We start from the raw sequence: 23,566 nt of genomic DNA on the forward strand, positions 1-23,566 counted from the left end.
GCAGCAGGTGCGGGAAGGCCTTGACAGGGGTTGTGACCATGATGAGAAGATCATCTGCAAATGCTGTGTTTACATAGCTTGGCCCCCTGTCTCCAATCTGGACATATTTTATGCCTGGGTGGTCCCTGATGGCCTGAAAGAGGGTTTCCATAACAAAGATGTATAGGGTGGGGGACAGAGGGCACATTGTCTAATAAGGAAGGGGTCCGGCAGCGTCCCATTAACTCTAACCCTGGGGCTAGGTTCGCTATATAAAGGCGCGATTGCTTGTTGAAACCTCTCCGGTATTCCAAAGCGCAATAAGGTTTTCTGTAAAAAGACCCAATCGACCTTGTCGAAGGCTCCAGTTTTTGGTTTGATTTTGGTTTTGGTTTGCAGTTGCTGTATATCTGTGGTGACACGCTCTCTTTTTTGCCTTTGTCTCCTGACGAACCTTTGAAATATAAGGGGAAACGCGTCGGGACAAGGAATGTAATTTATTAAGTGTATTTTGCAAATTTTAACGACCCAGACGTCCATATGGGTCCATTTCACCTGCAGTAAGGGCACTATAAGGACAGGTAGGTTAGGTACGGAGACAGAGTGCTCCTACCATCTGGGTGCATCTCTGGGCTGAGAATACTTGAGGGACACACTAGGGACCCATATGGTTTTGCCTCCCCTCACCTTAGAAGCATCAATCCCCTACCTGGTCCGCAGTTGCTCTCTTTTTTCTGTGTTTGTCTATGTCTTTATTAGTCCCCATGTCAGGGACCTCTATTTAATTATGTTGAAATTAAAAGTTATGTTTTAGGTAGTTGGCTTCAGTGATAGTGTCTTCTTCTTTACAACTACCAATTGAGTATATTTTTTGGACGAGAAAAATCTTCTCCACATCATATCCGGATAACACTAAGTGTTTGTCTTTTTGGCCATCTGTATTATGGATATAAGCCTACAGGAATTATGGTTCCCCTCCCTGTTCGGGACAAATCCTGCTTGTTCAGGGTGTATAAGCTTAGGTAGAATGGGACTCAATCTCAAGGCCAATAACTTTGCCCATATCTTCACGTCCACATTAAGAAGCGAAATGGGTCTGTAGCTCCCACATTGATGAGGATCCTTCCCTTATTTTGGAAGTATAGCTATTGTTGCCTCTAAGGAATTTTAGTGAAGGCGTGAACCTGACATAATGGAGTTACACCAACTAGTGATCTGCGGTAATAAGACAGGCATAAACTTATTGAAGTATCCCACGGGAAAACCATCTGGGCCGGGGCTCTTACCCAAAGGCATTGATTGAATCACTTTTCCCACTTCTTCCTCTGTAACCGGCCTAAGTAGGGTTTCTGCCTCCTCCCCAGACAGCCGGGGTAGATGCAGCTTGTATAAGAAGCTATCCATCTCTGAACCTGGACTCGGTCTTACCAACCCCCCATATTTCTGAAGCCCATATAGATCCTGATAAAACTCCTGGAACGCTATAGCTATGTCTTTTGTTCTTGAGACTGTTTTACCGCCTTTTGATTTGATGGAGGTGACAAATGCAGAGTCTCTCCTTTGCTTTATGAGTCTAGCCATGAGTTTGGTACCCTTATCCCCGTGAGCATAGAAGCAGTACTTGTAATACTGATATGTCTTTGCATTACATACATTGAGATGATCTTTCAATATCCCCCTCAACCTCTGCAGATCCGCATGTGCCTGTCTCGCCTTAGACCTTTTATGAAGGGATTCTATAGTAGCTATCTGAGCCAGCAGAGAATGTAATATCTTCTGTCTGTCTTTCTTGATTCTGCTCCCGTCTCATGACAGCTTTATTTGTTTCCCAAACCGCCTCCACCGATGTGTCCCCTGGTTTATTCTCTTGAAAGAACAATTGGAGCTTTCGCTGGAGGGCCTTTAAAGCCTCCCCTTTGTCTAACAAAGTTTCATTCAACCGCCACGTCCACTGTCTTGGGGGCAAGCTGACAGAAGACACGGAGGCCGAGACAGGGGCATGATCTGACACCGTAATAGAATCTATGCCTGCCTGATGTAGCAATTCAATGTGGTTTTCTGAGATAAAGATATAATCTAAACGTTGGATGGAATTATGCGGGGCTGAGAAAAAAGTATAATCGCGCTCTGTCGGGTTGAGTAGACGCCAGGTATCAACCAGGCATGACTCAGAGATCATTTTATTAATGCGTCCTAAGGAGGCTTGAGAGTGCCCGATGTATCTAGTGCCGGGTATAGTGCCAGATTTAAATCCCCCCCCCCTACTAATCTAATCCCCTCAGCAAACATGTTTAATCTTCTCAGGGTCTTCTCCATCCACTTTTGCTGTCCTCTATTAGGACCATGTAGACTAACCAGTGTTACCAAATCTCTTCCTTCCCTTCACAAAGACATATCGGCCTTCTGTGTCTGTCTGGGTGAGTATGTGTATGAATGGTACATTTTTGAAGATCGCAATCCCCACCCCCCGTGACGCCTTCACATAAGGACTGTTATACCAGGAATGAAAGTGGGCTCGGGGCAGACTGGGAACACATCCTTCCTTAAAATGCGTCTCTTGAAAGAAACACATATCTGCTCAGTTTTTTTTTTCATCACAGCGGAGGGTGTCACAGCCTGGGAGAAGGAGACACCCATCGAGAATCCCTGGCGTCTCCTCCTCCCTGTACCGATACTCAGTATTAGCATACTGAGCGCGAAAATTACAGTGGGGCACGGCCAAAATCAGGCAGGGTGGCAGCATCAGCCTGTCACGACCATGGTTGTGGTCGTGACTCCTTGCTTCGCATGCAGTTGTCAGCGGTTTGTTTTATGTTGTCAACCACAGGTGTGGGCTCTGTATCTTGCCTCACGTGTGGTTGCCGTTGGCAACATAAGGTTGTTGGCAGTGGAGCGGACTGAGCGGTTGCTACGCGCTCGCTGTCACGGCATGCGGTTGCCTCTGGCAAGGTGTGGTTTTAGTGTGCACTTTCTATGTTTGGTATGAGGGAGTTTGTGGTGTGTACACTTCCCCTTTAAGTGACACTTACCTTGTTTGGTGATGGAAGGGTTAACCCCTTTCCTAGTGTGGGTGTGGCCGCTTGGGCTATTTAGTTTCCTGCTGGAAGGCAGTTACTGAGGGGTACTTCAGCCATGCGGTTTGCTGGAGTCATCCTCCTAGTTTATATACCATCTTTCCAGTAAGGGCCACCCTTGCGGTCCTAAAAAGAATGTCTGATGTTAAGTTGATGTTTTTATGCTCTTGATATTTATTGCAGCTATGGATGTCCTGGTTACCTGTGTGTTTTGATGTGTGTGCTGTCTCCCTAGAGTTGGTGTGGACAGCGTATTTGAGCACGGGTTCCAGTCAGCAAGGCTGTGGCAGGTTAGTGTGGAACTGCTTGGTTCACCTGTCATATCCATATGTCTGTTTATGTTCCTCTTCTCCTTGCAGCTTGGCCAGTGAGACTCCTGTTCGTCCGTGCCTAGGAGGAACAGGTCGTCTTACCCTGCTCCTAGTTCAGGGCCACCCTGAGGGCTAGTAGGGACCCCAAGGTTGCGGAGTATGAGCCCTCCTACCATCAGGGTCGGCTCATACAGTTAGGAGTCAGGATCAGAATTAGGGACGCGATAGGAGGTGACCTGATCCTGTGGTCCTGGCCGAGCAGTGACCAAACATCTTCTGGCCTCGCACGTCTGAGGGTTTCCCCCATCCTCAGCCGTGACACAGCCCCGCAAATAAAGGTATTTATTCCAATTAATATAAACCAATAAAAGGTCCTCTTTAAGGACTCCTTTTAAAAGACCATTCCTCTGTTTGTTGGTGTTATGCAATTTATTACTCCACCTCTCTGTTCTTCCCTGTGTCCATGTTTCTTTAGAGGTTATTTTCATTCTTGGCCTGAAGAAAGGACCTCAGAGTCTCGAAGGCTTGCCTTATAACATCATACATTTTAGTTAGCCATTAAAAGGTATCATATTACAATATATTTTAGTCGGGTCCATAAATATCGGGACATCGACACAATTCTAACACTTTTGGCTCTATAAAACACCACAATGGATTTGAAATGAAACTAACAAGATGTGCTTTACCTGCAGACTGTCAGCTGTAATTTGAGGGTATTTACATCCAAATCAGGTGAACGGTGCAGGAATTACAACAGTTTGCATATGTGCCTCCCACTTGTTAAGGAACCAAAAGTAATGGGACAATTGTCTTCTCGGCTGTTCCATGGCCAGGTGTGTGTTATTCCCTCATTATCCCAATTACAATGAGCAGATAAAAGGTCCAGAGTTCATTTCAAGTCTGCTATTTGCATTTGGAATCTGTTGCTGTCAACTCTCAAGATGAGATCCAAAGAGCTGTCACTATCAGTGAAGCAAGCCACCATTAGGCTGAAAAAACACAACAAACCCATCAGAGAGATAACAAAAACATTAGGCCTGGCCAAAACAACTGTTTGGAACATTCTTAAAAAGAAGGAACGCACCGGTGAGCTCAGCAACACCAAAAGACCCGGAAGACCACGGAAAACAACTGTGGTGGAGGACGGAAGAATTCTTTCCCTGGTGAAGAAAACACCCTTCACAACAGTTGGCCAGATCAAGAACACTCTCCAGGAGGTAGGTGTATGTGTGTCAAAGTCAACAATCAAGAGAAGACTTCACCAGAGTGAATACAGAGGGTTCACCACAAGATGGAAACCATTGGTGAGCCTCAAAAACAGGAAGGCCAGATTAGAGTTTGCCAAACGACATCTAAAAAAGCCTTCACAGTTCTGGAACAACATCCTATGGACAGATGAGACCAAGATCAACTTGTACCAGAGTGATGGGAAGAGAAGAGTATGGAGAAGGAAAGGAACTGCTCATGATCCTAAGCATACCACCTCATCAGTGAAGCATGGTGCTGGTAGTGTCATGGCGTGGGCATGTATGGCTGCCAATGGAACTGCTTCTCTTGTATTTATTGATGATGTGACTGCTGACAAAAGCAGCAGGATGAATTCTGAAGTGTTTCGGGCAATATTATCTGCTCATATTCATCAAAATGTTTCAGAACTCATTGGACGGCGCTTCACAGTGCAGATGGACAATGACCCAAAGCATACTGCAAAATCAACCAAAGAGTTTATTAAGGGAAAGAAGTGGAATGTTCTGCAATGGCCGAGTCAATCACCGGACCTGAATCCGATTGAGCTGCATTTCACTTGCTGAAGACAAAACTGAAGGGAAAATGCCCCAAGAACAAGCAGGAACTGAAGACAGTTGCAGTAGAGGCCTGGCAGAGCATCACCAGGGATGAAACCCAGCATCTGGTGATGTCTATGCGTTCCAGACTTCAGGCTGTAATTGACTGCAAAGGATTTGCAACCAAGTATTATAAAGTGAAAGTTTGATTTATGATTATTATTATTTCCCATTACTTTTGATCCCTTAACAAGTGGGAGGCACATATGCGAGCCAAAAATGTTAGAATTGTGTTAATGTCCCAATATTTATGGACCTGACTGTATATGGCTTCTCTTTTTGAGAGCATCAAGACTTCTTACTACTGGCTAATACAGTACCAAGCCCTTTTCTTTTGCCCTTCACAGTAGATATGCCAAGATATGTGTCCCCTCACAGTAGTAGGTTATATATAAATGCTTTTATATAAAAATAACTAATGGATCAAAAGAAAAATTATTCAAATGATATTGATCCGTGAGGTGGACATATAAACACCTCAAAAAAGTTCGACTGAGAACCTAATTATTTTGTGCAATCAGAAAGAACAGGGTACAAGCGTCAAGCGTGCAAAAATATAAATGATTTATGATACAAAAATTTTAATACAATAAAAAAATTATAAATATAAATTTTAATGATACACAATTATATGCAGTACCCAAAATTCGCCACTAGATGGTGCCAACAAAACACTATTCAACCAACACAAGAATATTATGCAATACTGCTTTCAATTTATGAGAGATATACCAATCAATTGATTATGCACAGAAATTAATTCAAGAAAATGACAGATATGAGCCCTTGCTCTCTTAAAACTATGACCAATCTCGGATTGTATTGGTAGTATTGCAATAAAGCTTATAAATTCATCGGTTTGATATCAAACTAGGGAATATAAAGATTCCCACCGGAGAAGTTTTCTCCGAATTCAATATTAGATCCTTTATTCAGTTATATGCATCGTAACTGAACAGCCCCAATATTGATGTAGCACCTTAACACTATATCCACACAAAATGCGGATTTTGGCTAGATATCAAGCGAATCAATTCATCAATACTACACACGCATAAAAATCATACATTACCCTAGATTCTAGAATGTAGGTTATAGGCAGAGTCTAGGGGAAGTCAGCTCTCAAGGGTTTTTTTGATATCAAGATCCTTCTCCCGGCTCTCTTTCTTTGTTCTTTCTTTCTTCCTTTTTTTTTTTCTCTTTGGTATGTGGTTTCTTAACCAAAAAGTTATCAGATGAACACACCTTCCTAGTTTGGAACTTTCCAATCATTGTCGGATAGGCATGTACATTGATAAGGGAATAAGATCAATGAACTTGAGGTTATAATGGCATCTGAGAATATAGATGTAGTGGCTGTTACTGAGTTGTGGTTCAAGGGGAGTAATGACTGGGATATAACAATACCAGGGTTCTCTCTATACAGGAAAGACAGAGAAGGCAAGAAGAGGGGAGGGGTGGCCCTGTATGTGAAAGATAGCATAAAATCTAATTTGATAGTAACTTTGAGGTAACTCGTGTAGGTGTGATATATAGACCACCTAGCCAAATCAAAGATTTAGATGATCTACTAGTTGAGGAAATAGCTAAAATGACATTGAAGGGGGAAGTTATCATTATGGGAGACTTCAATCTTCCTGATGTAAACTGGAAAACTAAAATAGCTAGTTCTGCCAGGAGTACAGATATTCTAAATTCCCTACTGGGATTATCTCTACAGCAAGTAGTTGAGGAGCCAACCCGGAGGGAGGCCATTTTAGATTTAGTATTCACAAATGGGAATTTGGTATATGATATTACTGTAGGGGAAAGCTTGGGATCTAGTGATCACCAGTCAGTGTGGTTTACTATAAGTACAGTGACTGAGTCACACCACACAAAAACAAAAGTTTAAGATTTTAGAAAAACTGACTTTTCTAAAATTAGATTAGTGGTATACGAGTCCCTATCAGACTGGAACAGTTTCATTGGAGTCCAGGAGAAATGGGACTACTTAAAAGTGGCACTATTGAAGGCAACAGAAAATTGCATTAGGCTTGTCAGTAAAAGCAAAAAAAGGAAGAGACCACTGTGGTACTCAGCAGAAGTGGCCAAAATCATTAAAAACTAAAAGATAGCATTTAGGAATTATAAAAAAAAAAAACAAGGATGACAGACAAATTTATAAGATTAGGCAGAGAGAGGCCAAACAAGTTATAAGAGCTTCTAAAGCACAGGCAGAAGAGAAATTAGCTCAGTCAGGGAAAAAAGGCGATAAGGCATTCTTCAGATACATAAATGAAAAAAGGAAACTAAAACAAGGAATTACAAAATTAAAAACAAAAGGAAGGTATATGGAAGAAGATAAAGAACTAGCTGACTGCCTCAATGAATACTTCTGTTCAGTTTTTACAAAGGAAAATGAAGGAATCTTTTGATGCATGTGTCTTTACAGAGGAAGAGGTTCTAAGTCAGCTGTCTAAAATTAATACAAATAAGTCACAGGGGCCTGATGAGATACACCCAAAGCTATTAAAAGAGCTCAGCGGTGAACTAGCAAAACCATTAACAGATTTATTTAACCAATCGCTGGCAACAGGAGTCGTCCCAGAAGATTGGAAATTAGCAAATGTTGTGCCCATTCACAAGAAAGGTAGTAGGGAGGAATCGGGCAACTATAGGCCAGTAAGCCTGACATCAATAGTGGGGAAATTAATGGAAACCATACTTAAGGAGAGGATTGTGGAACATCTAAAATCCCATGGATTGAAAGATGAAGAACAGCATGGGTTTACTTCAGGGAGATCGTGTCAAACTAATCTTACTGATTTTTTTTGATTGGGTGACTAAAATAATAGACGGTGGAGGTGCAGTAGACATCGCTTATCTGGACTTTAGTAAGGCTTTTGATACTGTCCCACATAGAAGGCTTATCAATAAACTGCAGTCATTGAGCATGGACTCCCATATTGTTGAATGGATTAGGCAGTGGCTGAGTGACAGACAACAGAGGGTTGTAGTCAATGGAGTATATTCAGACCAAGGTCTTGTTACCAGTGGGGTACCTCAGGGATCTGTTCTGGGACCCATATTGTTTAATATCTTTATCAGTGAAATTGCAGAAGGCCTCGATGGTAAGGTGTGTCTTTTTGCTTATGACACAAAGATTTGCAACAGGGTTGATGTTCCTGGAGGGATACACCAAATGGGAAAGGACTTAGGAAAACTAGAGGAATGGTCAAAAATCTGGCAACTAAAATGTAATGTTGATAAGTGCAAGATAATGCACCTGGGGCGTAAAAACCCAAGAGCAGAATATAAAATTGCATGATTTTCCTAGTTTTATGACGTAAAGTCATGATTTTATTAAAGACACGGAGGCGAGTATTGCATTCTCTTTCTTTACTGAAATTTCTATAGCAGCACAGAAAAAGAAAAAACCTTTACCACACAGGGTAACTATGGCAACAAGCCCTCCCCTAACCCAGTATAAGAGTCCTGGCATCAAACAGCTCCTCCTCTTTCTTTGATGAAGCCACATCCTGAGAAACCGTGATGACAACAGGACCGAATCCAATCACGAAGAACCCAATCCGAAAGCATCCAACCGGGATGATTGTAGAAACAAGGCAACAGAGCCAAACTTGACCTCAGGCACCAAGGACGCCAGTGTTGTTATCCTAAGGAAAAACAGACAAAGAGAAACATAGATAATGTAAGATCAATGCAAGCCTAATGTACTGCATAACAAGAAGAACAGACCAGTACTGCCTTAAAGCAGAATAAGAATATATCAATAAATATTAAGAAACATGAAGCATGATACAGCATAATAGTAATAATAAGAATATCAATAAAATACCATAAAATAGACAATAAGGGTGGGAGAATATCAATATGGGCGGGGCAATACTCGCCTCCGTGTCTTTAATAAAATCATGACTTTACGTCATAAAACTAGGAAAATCATGCAATTTTATTACATGACACGGAGGCTCCTATTGCAAGTTTAAAGTTGTTGAATAACGGAAGAAAATACATGAGTGGATGGACAGAAATAAAACTCACAAAATGTGGAAACTCGAGACCAGTTAGCCACACAAAGAATATCCTCCAAACGGGCACCAGCGACCACCATAGATGTAGAAGCAGCGCCTCTAGTGGAATGAGCCGTGAACACCGAAGTATCCACTCCAGCTAAGGACATAACCCACTTAACCCATCTGGATAAGGTAACACAAGTGACAGGAGCAAAAGGACGCCGATACGACAGAAATAATTCCGGCGATGCCGAAGAGCGATGAGGAAACGTGCGGGCCTCATATACCTGCAGGCACGCATCTGGACAAAGGGCAGGAACCTCGGGAAAGCTAGGGTAAGAAACCGATCTAATGTTGGTCTTGGTACGCCGAGAAATGTTAAAAACAACACCCTCTGGCGTAAAAGACCTAGCATCATAATCCAATGCCCTGACATCGGAAACCCGTTTACATGAAATCAAACAAAACAAAGTGACTAACCTTGCAGACAACTGTCGCAAGGACAGCTGCTCATTAGAGGGCCAGGAAGAAAAAAGGGAAAGAACCAAGGAAACGTCCCAGGTACAAGAAAAACGAGGACGAGGTGGACGGAAAAGACGGGAACCCCTGAGAAGTCGACAGACTAAGGGGTGTTGCCCAGCCGGGTGACCGTCCAAACCCGAATGATAGGCAGAAATGGAAGAACGGAACAAGTTAATTGTTCGGTAAGCCTTACCCGACTCAAACAGCGAAGTGAGGAACTTCAAGATCTCAGTTACAGGGGCTGATACGGGATCCAAGTTCCCTGCCAGGTACCAGTCAGTCCAAGATCGCCAGGCGGCACGGTAGGATCGCCTAGTCCCCGGGGCCCATGCGCTCTCCAGAAGACGTCTAGTTGCTTCCAGAACATCAGAGACATCCCAGGAACTCCTGAAACTCTGCACGCGATCAGGCGTAGAGACCCGTCCAACACGAGCGGATGTTGGCGACCTGACGGATCGAGTAGAAGGTCTGGGAATGACGGCAGGAGCAAGGGAGGTTGGATCAGACACTCCAGCAGCTGAGGGAACCACGATTGGGCCGTCCAGAAAGGAACCAGAAGTACCATCTCGGCTCTCTGAAGACGCAGTTGAGCAAGGACTTGAGGGATCATCATGAACGGTGGGAACGCATATGACAGACGACTGGTCCACTTCTGGAGAAATGCGTCCACCGCCTCCGCGTCCGGGTCTGGCCTCCAGCTGTAGAATCTCGGAAGCTGAGTATTCAGGCGAGAAGCGAAAAGGTCGATGCACATAGGACCCCATCGAGAAGAAATGGAGGAGAACATCTTCACGTCTAATCTCCAATCGCTGGAATCCACCAGAAAACGCGAGGACCAGTCCGCGTGAGTGTTGTGCAAACCAGGAAGATATTCTGCCACAACATTGATGCCCTTCTCCAGGCAAAACTCCCAGTAGTCCCTCGCTAGATGGTAAAGAGCTGAAGAGCGTGTTCCTCCCATGGCGTTGACATAACGCACAGCCGAGATATTGTCCATCCGGAGTCTCACACACGCGTAGGCCATACCATTCGTGAAGCTGCAAATAGCGAAAGAACCAGCCAGTAGCTCCAGCGAATTGATGTGTAGATTCGCCTCCGCAGGGGACCAACGGCCGCCAGTGGTCACGCCGTTGCAGTAGGCACCCCAGCCCGAGAGACTGGCGTCCGACTCTATCGTGAAGTCCGGAAGCGGACTGAAGATAGCCTTGCCGTTCCAGGCATCCAGATTGTGGATCCACCACCGAAGCTCGTCCTTGGTCTCCCTGTCCAGAAAAATCAGGTCCTCGTATGTAGCACCGGCACGAAGGTGCGCAAGCTTGAGGTGTTGAAGAGCTCGGTAGTGTAACGGAGTCGTGAAGACCGCCTGAATGGAAGCGGATAGCAGGCCAATCACACGGGCAAGTTGGCGTAGAGAGACTTGAGGGAGAGTCAACGTCCGGTGAAGTTCCCTGCGAATAGAACGAACCTTGGTGGAAGGAAGACTGAGGGACTCTGAGGCAGAGTCAACCCGGAAGCCCAGAAACTCCATGGAGCGGGATGGGACGAGACAAGATTTCTCCAGGTTGATGAGAAAACCCAATTGGGAAAGAAGATCCATAGAGGTCGACAGGTGCTCCAGCAGACAGTTGCGATCCTGGGGCATGAGAAGGATGTCGTCTAGATAAATAATTAGACGAATCCCACGACTGCGGAGGAAGGCCACGACCGACCGCATCAGTTTGGTGAAACACCAAGGGGCTGATGACAGGCCGAATGGAAGGCATGTGAACCTCCAAGTTTCGCCGCACCAATGGAACCGTAGCAGGTCCCTGGAAGAATCCGCTACTGGAACCGTCAGGTAGGCATCCTTCAAGTCGAGCTTGGCCATCCAATCGTTCAAGAGGAGCATGTCCCGGAGAAGGTGAATGCCCTCCATTTTCAAATAGCGGTAGCGGACATAGTGATTCAGGGGACGTAGATTTATCACCGGGCGCATTTGACCGTCCTTCTTTGCCACCAGGAAGATGCTGCTGATAACCCCTGCGGGAGTGGAGGGAGCACGTTCTATCGCGCCTTTCCGATAAAGGGAAAACAGTTCCAAGTGCAGAAGACGTTGTCTCTGAAATAGAAGACAAATGGGATGGGGAACAGGAATTTGAACAGATGAACAGTCAATTCTATATGGAACCCTTGAACCGTAGATAAGACCCAAGGGTCTGTGGTGACAGTCAACCAAACATGGGAAAAACGATGGAGTCTGCCTCCTATCCAAATTGCTGAAGAAGATAGAGCTTGACTTACCGAGGGGTCGACGATAGGAAGAACCTCTGGGGCCTCTGGATCTCCAAGAGGGACCGCGGGACGGGAAGAATGCCGGAGGTTGTCTTGAGTCCTGGGAGGCACGGAATGGGTAGGAGCCTCGACCCGCAGAACCGCGGGACTGAAATGTTGCACGGCTGGACAGGCGGCCCCTGGAGCTGCCGGCCCTAGAAGAGACCCGCCCCTGGAAGACACGTCTCATGGACGACTGGGCCTTATCCAGTGCAGTGAAGGCCCCTACAAAACGGCCGAGGTCCTTAATAAAGGAGTCCCCGAAAAGTAGACCCTGGGCGTCCTTGCCGGCCTCCGTGAGGGCCAAATTAGAGAGCTTCGGCTCTATTTTAAACAGTATGGCCTTTCTCCTCTCGATGGATAGAGAGGTGTTGACATTGCCGGTAATACACGCGGCTCACTGAACCTATCCACTAAGCTCCTCTGGGTCAATGGCCAGATTTTGGGCCCTGGCAGCTTCTGCCATTTCAAAAATTTTTGTCAGAGGGCCTAAAACGTCAAGTAATTTATCTTGACAGGCCTTCAAGGCCGACTCCAAACCCCTACGCGGGTTCCATCCGGACTTAGCCAGGAATTGAGTCATCTTCGGATCTACCGAAGGGGTCTCGCCCACTTTGGTTGGGATAATGGGCCTGGGACATTCAGCCCGTAATTTATTTCTCGCCTCCTTGGACAGAGGATGGCAAATCCGGGATTCTAAGTATCTCGCCACATGGTCAGATGGTAACCATTCGGCGGAGCGAGGGTGATGCAGAGCATCAGGGTCAAACAGGGACTCTCTGGACGGGTCAAGGACCGCCGAAGTAGGAGTAGGGGGAACTGAAGGAGAGACCATAGGTTCCGCCAATGTGGAAGAGGTGCCCGGGAGGACCTCGTCTGTGAAATCAAGCCCCTCTTCACCAGAAGAAACATCCTGTATACTAGCCTCCTCATCAGAAAATACATCCAATTCAGAATTGGGTTCAGGTTGCGCTCTGGCGCACTTCCAAGGCCTCGCCTTTTCTGCCCGGCGGGCATGGGCTCTCTTGCGCGATATATGCGCGCTCTCAGTGGTGGATATCTGCACACCAGTCATAGGTTTTCTGGAGGCGGTGGGCTCAGGCACAAGGTGACTGTGCTGACGGGGAGGACGATGATGGCGTTTGGATGAGTGGCCCTTAAGCGCCTCAGATATAGAGGAAGAAATGGCGCTAGAAACAGAGCCCATGGCAGCTTGAATAGCAGCTGCCACAGAGCGCTGCAAATCAGAGGCCTGTAGAGGCATAGACCCAACTGGGGTAATCAGAGAAGGAGGGGATAATACCTCCTCAGGGCCCCCAGGTAAGGAAGGGTTAACGTTATTACCTTCAGCCATAATCGCAATATAAGGCAACCAGTAGAATATATATACTGTAAGGAGTAGTAAATGGAAGAACTAGAAACAATAATCGCAGCCAGAGAGTACTGGACCGGAGCAGCCGATTCAGACAGTGCAGGGGAAGGACGGCCGTAATCTCGCGATAATTCACGAGACTTCCTGTAAGAGCCGGAAGGAGCGCGCCGTCCCGCCGAGAGTAGACGCGGGAAAGGCGAGCAGTGAAGAAGAAGGCAGGCAAAGATGGCGAGGGGGAGTGGCTACAGGAGAGACGGCCGGAATAAGGTGAGGGGAGGAAAGCGACGAACGGGCGCCACAGAAGGGGGAGCGATAAAATAAAAGTGAAGGCAGAACTGAGGGATCAAAAATTCCACGAGAACGAAATAAAAGAATGGTCACAGAAGTAACAAGAGTAATAAAAAACCGATTGTACAATAAGTACACAGTGATACCAGACCCCAGATGGGGGCGAAAATCCCTGTCTAATAACAAAAAACACACGATAATCTCACAGGATATATAAATCAAGGCTACACAAGAGAAAAGTGCTACTTATCTGATGTGGAGCAGCAAAGAAAGAGGAGGAGCTGTTGGATGCCAGGACTCTTATACTGGATTAGGGCTTGTTGCCATAGTTACCCTGTGTGGTAAAGGTTTTTTCTTTTTCTGTGCTGCTATAGAAATTTCAGTAAAGAAAGAGAATGCAATAGGAGCCTCCGTGTCATGTAATAAAATCAGTGATACAGTCCTAACCTCAGAATCTGAGGAAAGGGATTTAGGGGTCATTATTTCAGAAGACTTAAAGGTAGGCAGACCATGTCATAGAGCAGCAGGAAATGCTAGCAGAATGCTGGGGTGTATAGGGATAGGCATTACCAGTAGACAGAGGGAGGTGCTCATGCCGCTCTACAGAGCACTAGTGAGACCTCATGTGGAGTATTGTGCGCAGTACTGGAGGCCATATCTCCAGAAGGATACTGATACTTTGGAGAGAGTTCAGAGAAGAGCTACTAAACTAGTACATGGATTGCAGGATAAAACTTACCAGGAAAGATTAAAGGACCTTAACATGTATAGCTTGGAAGAAAGAAGAGACAGAGGGGATATGAGAGAAACTGCTAAATAATAATAATTATTATTATTTATTATTAAAGCGCCATTCATTCCATAGCGCTGTACATGTGATAAGGGGTGCACATACATAATACAGACAATTGCACTAATTATAAACAAGATGAGTTACAAACTGGTACAGAAGGGGAGAGGGCCCACAATCTACATGCTATGGGAGAAGGACACAGTAGGTGTGGGTTAAGTTGGTCATGGTGGTATAGAGGAAGCAGGGAATCAACAAGGTAAAAGAGGAGAGAATATTTAAAAGAAGAAAAACTACCACAAGAGGACATAGTTTTAAATTAGAGGGGCAAAGGTTTAAAAGTAATATCAGGAAGTATTACTTTACTGAGAGAGTAGTGGATGCATGGAATAGCCTTCCTGCAGAAGTGGTAGCTGCAAATACAGTGAAGGAGTTTAAGCATGCATGGGATAGGCATAAGGCCATCCTTCATATAAGATAGGGCCGGGGGCTATCCATAGTATTCAGTATATTGGGCAGACTAGATGGGCCAAACTTATCTGCCGACACATTCTGTTTCTATAAGGAACGTGACGTCATAACACTACCCAGAATGCACTTTTGCTACTTGTGTAGTGTTACCTGCTCATTCCTAGGTGGCACTGTTGTATAAGCTATAAGCATCATACCATTAAGGGTTAACTCATACATGCCTGAGATCTTCAAGCCTATACATACCTGACATCTGGAAGCCTTATCTGGGAGCTGAGGGACAAACTTTGATACATGAACCAACTATAATATAGACTCGGAGGAACATCTCGACACTTCTCAAGTTGTGGAATTTATGTTCAGATAAGAAATACAATGAAGCCTCTACTATCACAGATGTCATGTATCTTCTAACGGTCTAAATGACGATTGACTATTGGTTACAACAGGGGTAGGCAACCTCCGGCACTCCAGCTGTTGGGAAACTACAACTCCCATCATGCATACTTGCTCTGCTCTTCTAAGAACTCTCATCAAAATGAATGGAGCATGCTGGGAATTGTAGTTTCACAACAGCTGGAGTGCCGGAGGTTGCTGATCCCTGGGTTACAAAAACACAACTTCATCTGAACGAAGTCTCATTCCCAGAAGTCCATATAAAAATAGTGACTATAAACCAACATTGCTCTTAAAGGCAATGAATATCCATGATAACTAGACTAAGTAGATATAACTGTTTATACTTCTGAAAAGGCACAACAATATGCCAAGATATGTGTTCCCTCACAGTAGATATACAAGATATGTGTCCCCTCACAGTAGATATACAAGATATGTGTTCCCTCACAGTAGATATGCCAAGATATGTGTCCCCTCACAGTAGATATACAAGATATATGTCCCCTCACAGTAGATATGCCAAGATATGTGTCCCCTCACAGTAGATATACAAGATATGTGTCCCCTCACAGTAGATATACAAGATATGTGCCCCTAATAGTAGATATGCCAAGATATGTGTCCCCTCACAGTAGATATACAAGATATGTGCCCCTAATAGTAGATATGCCAAGATATGTGTCCCCTCACAGTAGATATACAAGATATGTGTTCCCTCACAGTAGATATGCCAAGATATGTGTTCCCTCACAGTAGATATGCCAAGATATGTGCCCCCTAATAGTAGATATGCCAAGATATGTGTCCCCTCACAGTAGATATGCCCAGATATGTATATAATATAGAAAACCACGCTGCTTCAACTTGAGTGCAGTTCACAGGAGGGAGACAAAAGGTATCTATCAATGTGATTCCTCAGTTTTGGTTCCCACTAAGGTCAATGCTCAAATCTACTAAAAGTCAAAGAAGAGATGGCCCAACATAGTGAAATACCGCCAACTGAGTTTAAGTAACGTGATTTATTGTACTCACAAGATCCATAAAACACCACGCATATAGAATGTGCACGTGCTCTCATGAAACGCCCGACCCGGGTTTCGCCTCCACTTCGTCAGGGGCACCTGTGGACTCGTCTAGATTGCTCCTTTTTCAAGACTATGCCCAGATATGTGCCCCCTCCCAGGAAGTGAAATACAAACAAACAGTAAATACTCACCTGGTTCCTTCGATGATCTCGATACTGTGACACATTGCACTGCTGTGTAGGAGGAGCAGAGGTTTGATGCCCAGGCTGCCCCGCTCCTCCTCCTACACAGACAAGCAGTGTGATGTGTGAGGACATTGTGCTGCTGCCGTGGAGCGCCAGTGGCTGAATGGTGGAGCAGGGAGCGAATGGCACTCTGCTTCACCTTCATTACAATCAGCTGTGTCCCTCCCAGGAGCAGTGGGCCCCGGAACTTGCCCGGGTATGCCAGCCCTGCTGTGTAATACTTAATTTCACTGGATAGAGCAGAAGGTCATCAGTTAATTTCAGGGGACCTTTTTCAACCCTCATCAGGTCATCCTTCTCCCAAATCATGGAAGCATCCTCTTTGATCAGGTTTTTCTGATTTCTATCAGGTGCAGGAACCTTGGGGGTGAACTACAAGGTCCAATCTGTAGCCATCTTATCATGTGGACAAGAGACACACTATAGCAATGAAACCCCACACCTTCCCAAAAATCTGCAAGCTTTGCCTGGTCTGTGAGGGGTTAAAAGAGTCTCCACCCATCTCAAATGTCTGAGCTCACAGGAAGCACATTGTGGTGCACAGATACGTTTCAGTTCCACAATGGCGTCTGCAGATCTGAGAGACGAGCTGAAATGCTCCATCTGCCTGAACATCTACACAGATCCCGTCACCCTGAGGTGTGGGCACAACTTCTGTCTCAAGTGTATTGATCGTGTGCTAGACTCCCAGTGGAATTCTTATAGCTGCCCTGACTGCAGGCAAATGTTCAATCATCGGCCAACATTCTACAGGAACGTTACTCTGAAAAGTATAGCAAACCATTTCCAGCCTCCACCAGGACAGAAAAAAAAGGCTGGAGTCATCTGCACCTACTGTCTGCACTGCCCGGTGCCTGCTGTGAAGTCCTGTGTGTTGTGTGAAGCTTCTCTATGTGAAAGGCACCTGAAAGTCCACAACAAATCATCAGAACACGTCTTGATCAAGCCCACCACTTCCTTGCAGAACAGAAAATGTTCCAACCACAAGAAGATCCTGGAGTATTTTTGCCCCAAAGATGAGGTGTGCATCTGTGTCTACTGTCGGGTTGATGGAGACCACAATGGACACCAAGTTCAGTCTCTGGATGAAGCCTCTGAAGAGAAGAAGAAGAAGCTTACAAAGGTTCTGGAGACACTGACCTCTAAGAAGAAGAAGGCTGAAACAAAAATCCAGAATCTACAGGAACGCCTGAAAAAAGAAAAGGGAAAGGCAGCTAAGATAAAAGGTAAAGTCAACGCTCTGATCAAAGATCTTAGAAAACAACTGGAGGACGTGGAGAGAAGGGTCCTCAGTGAGATCTCTGGGCAGGAAAAGCAGGTATCAGTCTTCATCTTGGACCAGATCCAACAGCTGGAGATAAAGAAGAACCATCTGTCCAAGAAAATGGGTAAAATCGAGGAGCTGTGTAAGATGACTGATCATATAACTGTCTTGCAAGACCCAAAATGTCAAAACAATTGGGGTCAAGAGGACGATGACCTTTGTGATCAGAAGTTTGAAGATACAGGTGACCTAGATGAGGATCTGATCAAGAAGACCATACATCAACAAGTATCTGATGTGACATCTCATGTCAACTCCTGGCTGTTTTTGCTGGACCCTGTGGACCTCTCGTTGGATGTTAATATGGCTGCTAATAATATATGTATATCAGAAGACTTGAAGACAGCATCATTGATTTATGAAGACCAAGATGGTGCAGATTGCCCAGAGAGGTTTCCTGAAAATAAGGTTTTAAGTACTCAGAGTTTTTCATCTGGCCAACATTACTGGGAGGTGGACACCAGTAAACAGGAGAACTGGAGGTTTGGTGCGACCTACCCCTATCGAAATGGTGTCTATAGGGCCTCCTGGACTTTAAGAAGGAATAATTACCAGTGTTTAGCCGTTCATGAAAGTAATGTTGTTTGTTTGTCCTGTAATTTTTGTTGTCAGAAGTTTTGGGTGTATCTGGATTACGAGGCCGGGCAGCTGTCCTTTTACCAGCTGGGTGACCCTGTTAGACACCTGCACACCTTCACTGCCACCTTTACTGAGCCCCTTTATGCTGTCTTCTGGTCTGATAGTGCTGACTGGATCAAAAGCAAAAGCTGAAGGACCTACCTGTAATTCTCTTGAAGGTTAGTGAACCTTCAGCTTTATTGTTTGTCCGATTGTCTACCATTCCAGTAACAACCTGTCTGATAATGTAACCAGATGTCCTGTGTGGCATCTCATGTTGGCGTTTGCCCGTATGGTCATAAAGTATAGGTATAAATATGCTATATGGTGCCCAAAAGCCATCTCTATACAGTTGTGTAAATACCAATGTTATGAAATGCCACCACTACCATACACTGCATAAATAATGCCCTCAACAGTTGTATAATAGGTGCAGGTAGACACCCATATGACTAGATGACAAGGAGGTCCTGGGCACCGATCCACAGTTCATGGTCCCAGCTGAGGCTAGATTTTACCTACCATAGACCTGTATGCTGATGCTGGATGGGGGCGCTGAACACCGGATAGTGCAGCAGCCAGATATGACCATAAATGACCTGTAGTAGACAGGCAGGAGTATATACACACATATATACAAACTTTAACCCCTTAATGTCACATCAATAAGATACTATAATTTGGACAACCACAACAGTACCTAAATAGCACCATACAGCGCTCAAAAATACTCACATAAAATGCTCTATAGCTGCAAAACCAGTGCTCAATACTGCCGTACAGTGCGCTTATATAATACTGCCATATAGTTTGTTCAAATACTGCCATACAGTGCTCAAGCATTACTGTGCTATACAGTGTTCAAATAAAACTGCTCAAGTAATACTGCCATACAACGCTATAATAATGCTGCTACACAATACTGAACTAACACTGCCATACAATGCTCTAGTAATACTGCCATACAGTGTGCTCAACTAATGATGCCATACAATGCTCAAATAATACTGCTCTACAGCCTGCCCATATAATCCTGCCATGCAATGCTCAAATAATACTGCCACACAGTGTGTTCATTTCATACTGCCATACAATGCTCACATAATACTGCTATATTGTGCACTGATAATGTTGCTAAGTAAATTTAGATTAATTACATCACTTTTTTTTTTGTTCCCCCTTACACAGTGACTCCCAGTTTAGATTCATCCACATATTACTCGTTGCCCGGTGGCAGATATAGTGGAAACATAAATACCGTAGATGAAGCCCATGAGGCGGCTACAGCAACACTGAAGAAAGGCCGAGGAGAGTGGAAGGTGGTGGGTGCTGCTCTACATGACTCACATAAAACCACATTACATTCAAGTAATACAGCCACACAGTGCTTAAACAATACTGCTGTACAATGCTATAATAATACTGCCATACTGTGCTCTGATAATGTTGTCAAATAAAGTTTGATTATTGATATTGCTTGTTTTTTGTTTCTCCATCCACATTGACCCCTAAAATTGACCCAGAGGCTCCACATGCTGTAAAGAAATTAAGGAACTTATACTCACCCAACCGATCCCCGGCTGCTGCAGTAATTATGCTTTCTGCAGAGTTAGAGGCGTGGACTAGTATGAAAAAAAATTGCTGTGATGCGCGCCGCACATATTGTCCAGATTTTCAAAAGTTTGGAGGTATGTAGTTCTTATGGAGGCCCGTAGGTGGCAGTGCTTCATAGTCTGCAATGGTAATTTACTGCAGTCTATGAGACAAACAATCTCTTGTTAAAGTCCCCTTAGGGGACTTAAAATATGTGTAAAAAAAAAATGGGATACTTTATCAAACTGGTATAAAGTAGAACTGGCGTTGCCCATAGCAACCAATCAGATTCAACCTTTCATTTTCCAAAGAAGCTGTCAAAAATGAAAGGTGGAATCTGATTGGTTGCTATGGGCAACGCCAGTTCTACTTTACCCCAAAACTTTTTAAAATCTAAATAAACAAAAAAAAAAATTAACCCCTTAAGGAGCTCCTTCGTACATGTACGGCGCAACCGGACGTGATGTAACGCCCAGCGCTGTACATGTACGGCGGGCTGATTGGGCGGGTGCAGGATCAGCAGCGGGGTCCGGTACTCACTGATAGCCGGACCCCTGCTGTATGCGCCGGCATCAGTGAAAACACAGATGTCGGCGCTTTAACCCTTGATGTGCCACAGTCGGCGCTGACCACAGCACGTGCGATGTCCACGCAGGGATCGGAGTTGCCATCGGGTCCCCGCCCTGCTGTGATGGGGACCCGATGGCAGGGATGGCAGCCCGATGCCTTACTTAGGCATCGTGGCTGCCTTCCCTCTTAGCCTGTGAGATCCAGCCCCTGTATTACACTGGTAACACATAGTAACATAGTACATAAGGCCGAAAAAAGCCCTCTGTCCATCCAGTTCGGCCTGTTATCCTGCAAGTTGATCCAGAGGAAGGCAAAAAAAAAAACCCTGTGAGGTAGAAGCCAATTTTCCCCACTTTAGGGGAATAAAAAATTCCTTTCCGACTCCAATCAGGCATCAGAATAACTCCCTGGATCAACGACCCCTCTCTAGTAGCTATAGCCTGTAATATTATTAAGCTCCAGAAACACATCCAGGCCCCTCCTGGATATACAGTATACTGTCCTCTGTAGTGTATATACAGTATACTGTCCTCTGTAGTATATATATACACAGTATACTGTCCTCTGTAGTATATACAGTATACTGTCCTCTGTAGTATATATACAATATACTGTCCTCTGTAGTATATATACAGTATACTGTCCTCTGTAGTGTATATACAGTATACTGTCCTCTGTAGTATATATACAGTATACTGTCCTCTGTAGTATATACACAGTATACTGTCCTCTGTAGTATATACAGTATACTGTCCTCTGTAGTATATATACAGTATACTGTCCTCTGTAGTATATATATACACAGTATACTGTCCTCTGTAGTATATATACAGTATACTGTCCTCTGTAGTGTATAGACAGTATACTGTCCTCTGTAGTATATATATACAGTATGCTGTCCTCTGTAGTGTATATACAGTATACTGTCCTCTGTAGTATATATACAGTATACTGTCCTCTGTAGTATATATATACACAGTATACTGTCCTCTGTAGTGTATATATACACACAGTATACTGTCCTCTGTAGTGTATATACAGTATACTGTCCTCTGTAGTATATATACAGTATACTGTCCTCTGTAGTATATATATACAGTATACTGTCCTCTGTAGTGTATATATACAGTATACTGTCCTCTGTAGTATATATACAGTATACTGTCCTCTGTAGTGTATATATACAGTATACTGTCCTCTGTAGTATATATACAGTATACTGTCCTCTGTAGTATATATATATACACAGTATACTGTCCTCTGTAGTGTATATACAGTATACTGTCCTCTGTAGTATATATATACACACAGTATACTGTCCTCTGTAGTGTATATACAGTATACTGTCCTCTGTAGTATATATACAGTATACTGTCCTCTGTAGTATATATACAGTATACTGTCCTCTGTAGTATATATATATACACAGTATATTGTCCTCTGTAGTGTATATACAGTATACTGTCCTCTGTAGTATATATATACACACAGTATACTGTCCTCTGTAGTGTATATACAGTATACTGTCCTCTGTAGTGTATATACAGTATACTGTCCTCTGTAGTATATATACAGTATACTGTCCTCTGTGGTATATATATATACACAGTATACTGTCCTCTGTAGTGTATATACAGTATACTGTCCTCTGTAGTATATATATACACAGTATACTGTCCTCTGTAGTGTATATACAGTATACTGTCCTCTGTAGTATATATACAGTATACTGTCCTCTGTAGTATATATATACACAGTATACTGTCCTCTGTAGTGTATATACAGTATACTGTCCTCTGTAGTATATATACAGTATACTGTCCTCTGTAGTATATATATATACAGTATACTGTCCTCTGTAGTATATATACAGTATACTGTCCTCTGTAGTATATATATACAGTATTCTGTCCTCTGTAGTATATATACAGTATACTGTCCTCTGTAGTGTATATACAGTATACTGTCCTCTGTAGTATATATATACACAGTATACTGTCCTCTGTATTGTATATACAGTATACTGTCCTCTGTAGTATATATATATATATATATATATATACACAGTATACTGTCCTCTGTAGTGTATATACAGTATACTGTCCTCTGTAGTGTATATATACAGTATACTGTCCTTTGTAGTATATATACAGTATACTGTCCTCTGTAGTATATATATATATATACAGTATACTGTCCTCTGTAGTATATATACAGTATACTGTCCTCTGTAGTATATATACAGTATACTGTCCTCTGTAGTATATATACAGTATACTGTCCTCTGTAGTATATATATACAGTATACTGTCCTCTGTAGTATATATATACAGTATACTGTCCTCTGTAGTGTATATATACAGTATACTGTCCTCTGTAGTATATATATACAGTATACTGTCCTCTGTAGTATATATACAGTATACTGTCCTCTGTAGTGTATATACAGTATACTGTCCTCTGTAGTATATATACAGTATACTGTCCTCTGTAGTATATATACAGTATACTGTCCTCTGTAGTGTGTATATACAGTATACTGTCCTCTGTAGTATATATACAGTATACTGTCCTCTGTAGTGTATATACAGTATACTGTCCTCTTCAGTGTAAATTACTTTACACAGTTTAGTGTCATCTGCAAAAATTGATATTTTACTATGCAAGCCTTCTACAAGATCATTAATAAATATATTGAAGAGAATAGGGCCGAATACTGACCCCTGAGGTACCCCACTAGTGACAGTGACCCCTCCAATACTGACCCCTGTGGTACCCCACTAGTGACAGTGATCCCTCCAGTACTGAC

At 43.8% G+C, this 23,566-nt stretch overlaps 1 protein-coding gene across 1 annotated transcript; it reads left to right on the forward strand.

Annotated features, from left to right (window-relative positions):
- The first annotated feature begins 17,194 nt into the window (after positions 1-17,194).
- LOC121004693 (E3 ubiquitin-protein ligase TRIM41-like) lies at positions 17,195-19,433 on the forward strand. Its single transcript, XM_040436991.1, has one exon. The coding sequence runs from the start codon at positions 17,215-17,217 to the stop codon at positions 18,745-18,747; it is 1,533 nt and encodes a 510-aa protein (XP_040292925.1). The 5' UTR covers positions 17,195-17,214; the 3' UTR covers positions 18,748-19,433.
- Positions 19,434-23,566: the final 4,133 nt, after the last annotated feature.

This window comes from Bufo bufo, chromosome 6, assembly GCF_905171765.1.
Source record: "Bufo bufo chromosome 6, aBufBuf1.1, whole genome shotgun sequence".
Lineage (NCBI taxonomy): Eukaryota > Metazoa > Chordata > Amphibia > Anura > Bufonidae > Bufo > Bufo bufo.

Bases quoted from the DNA above. Each gene is read 5' to 3' on its own strand.
- LOC121004693 (XM_040436991.1), top strand. From the start codon at position 17,215: ATGGCGTCTGCAGATCTGAGAGACGAGCTGAAATGCTCCATCTGCCTG.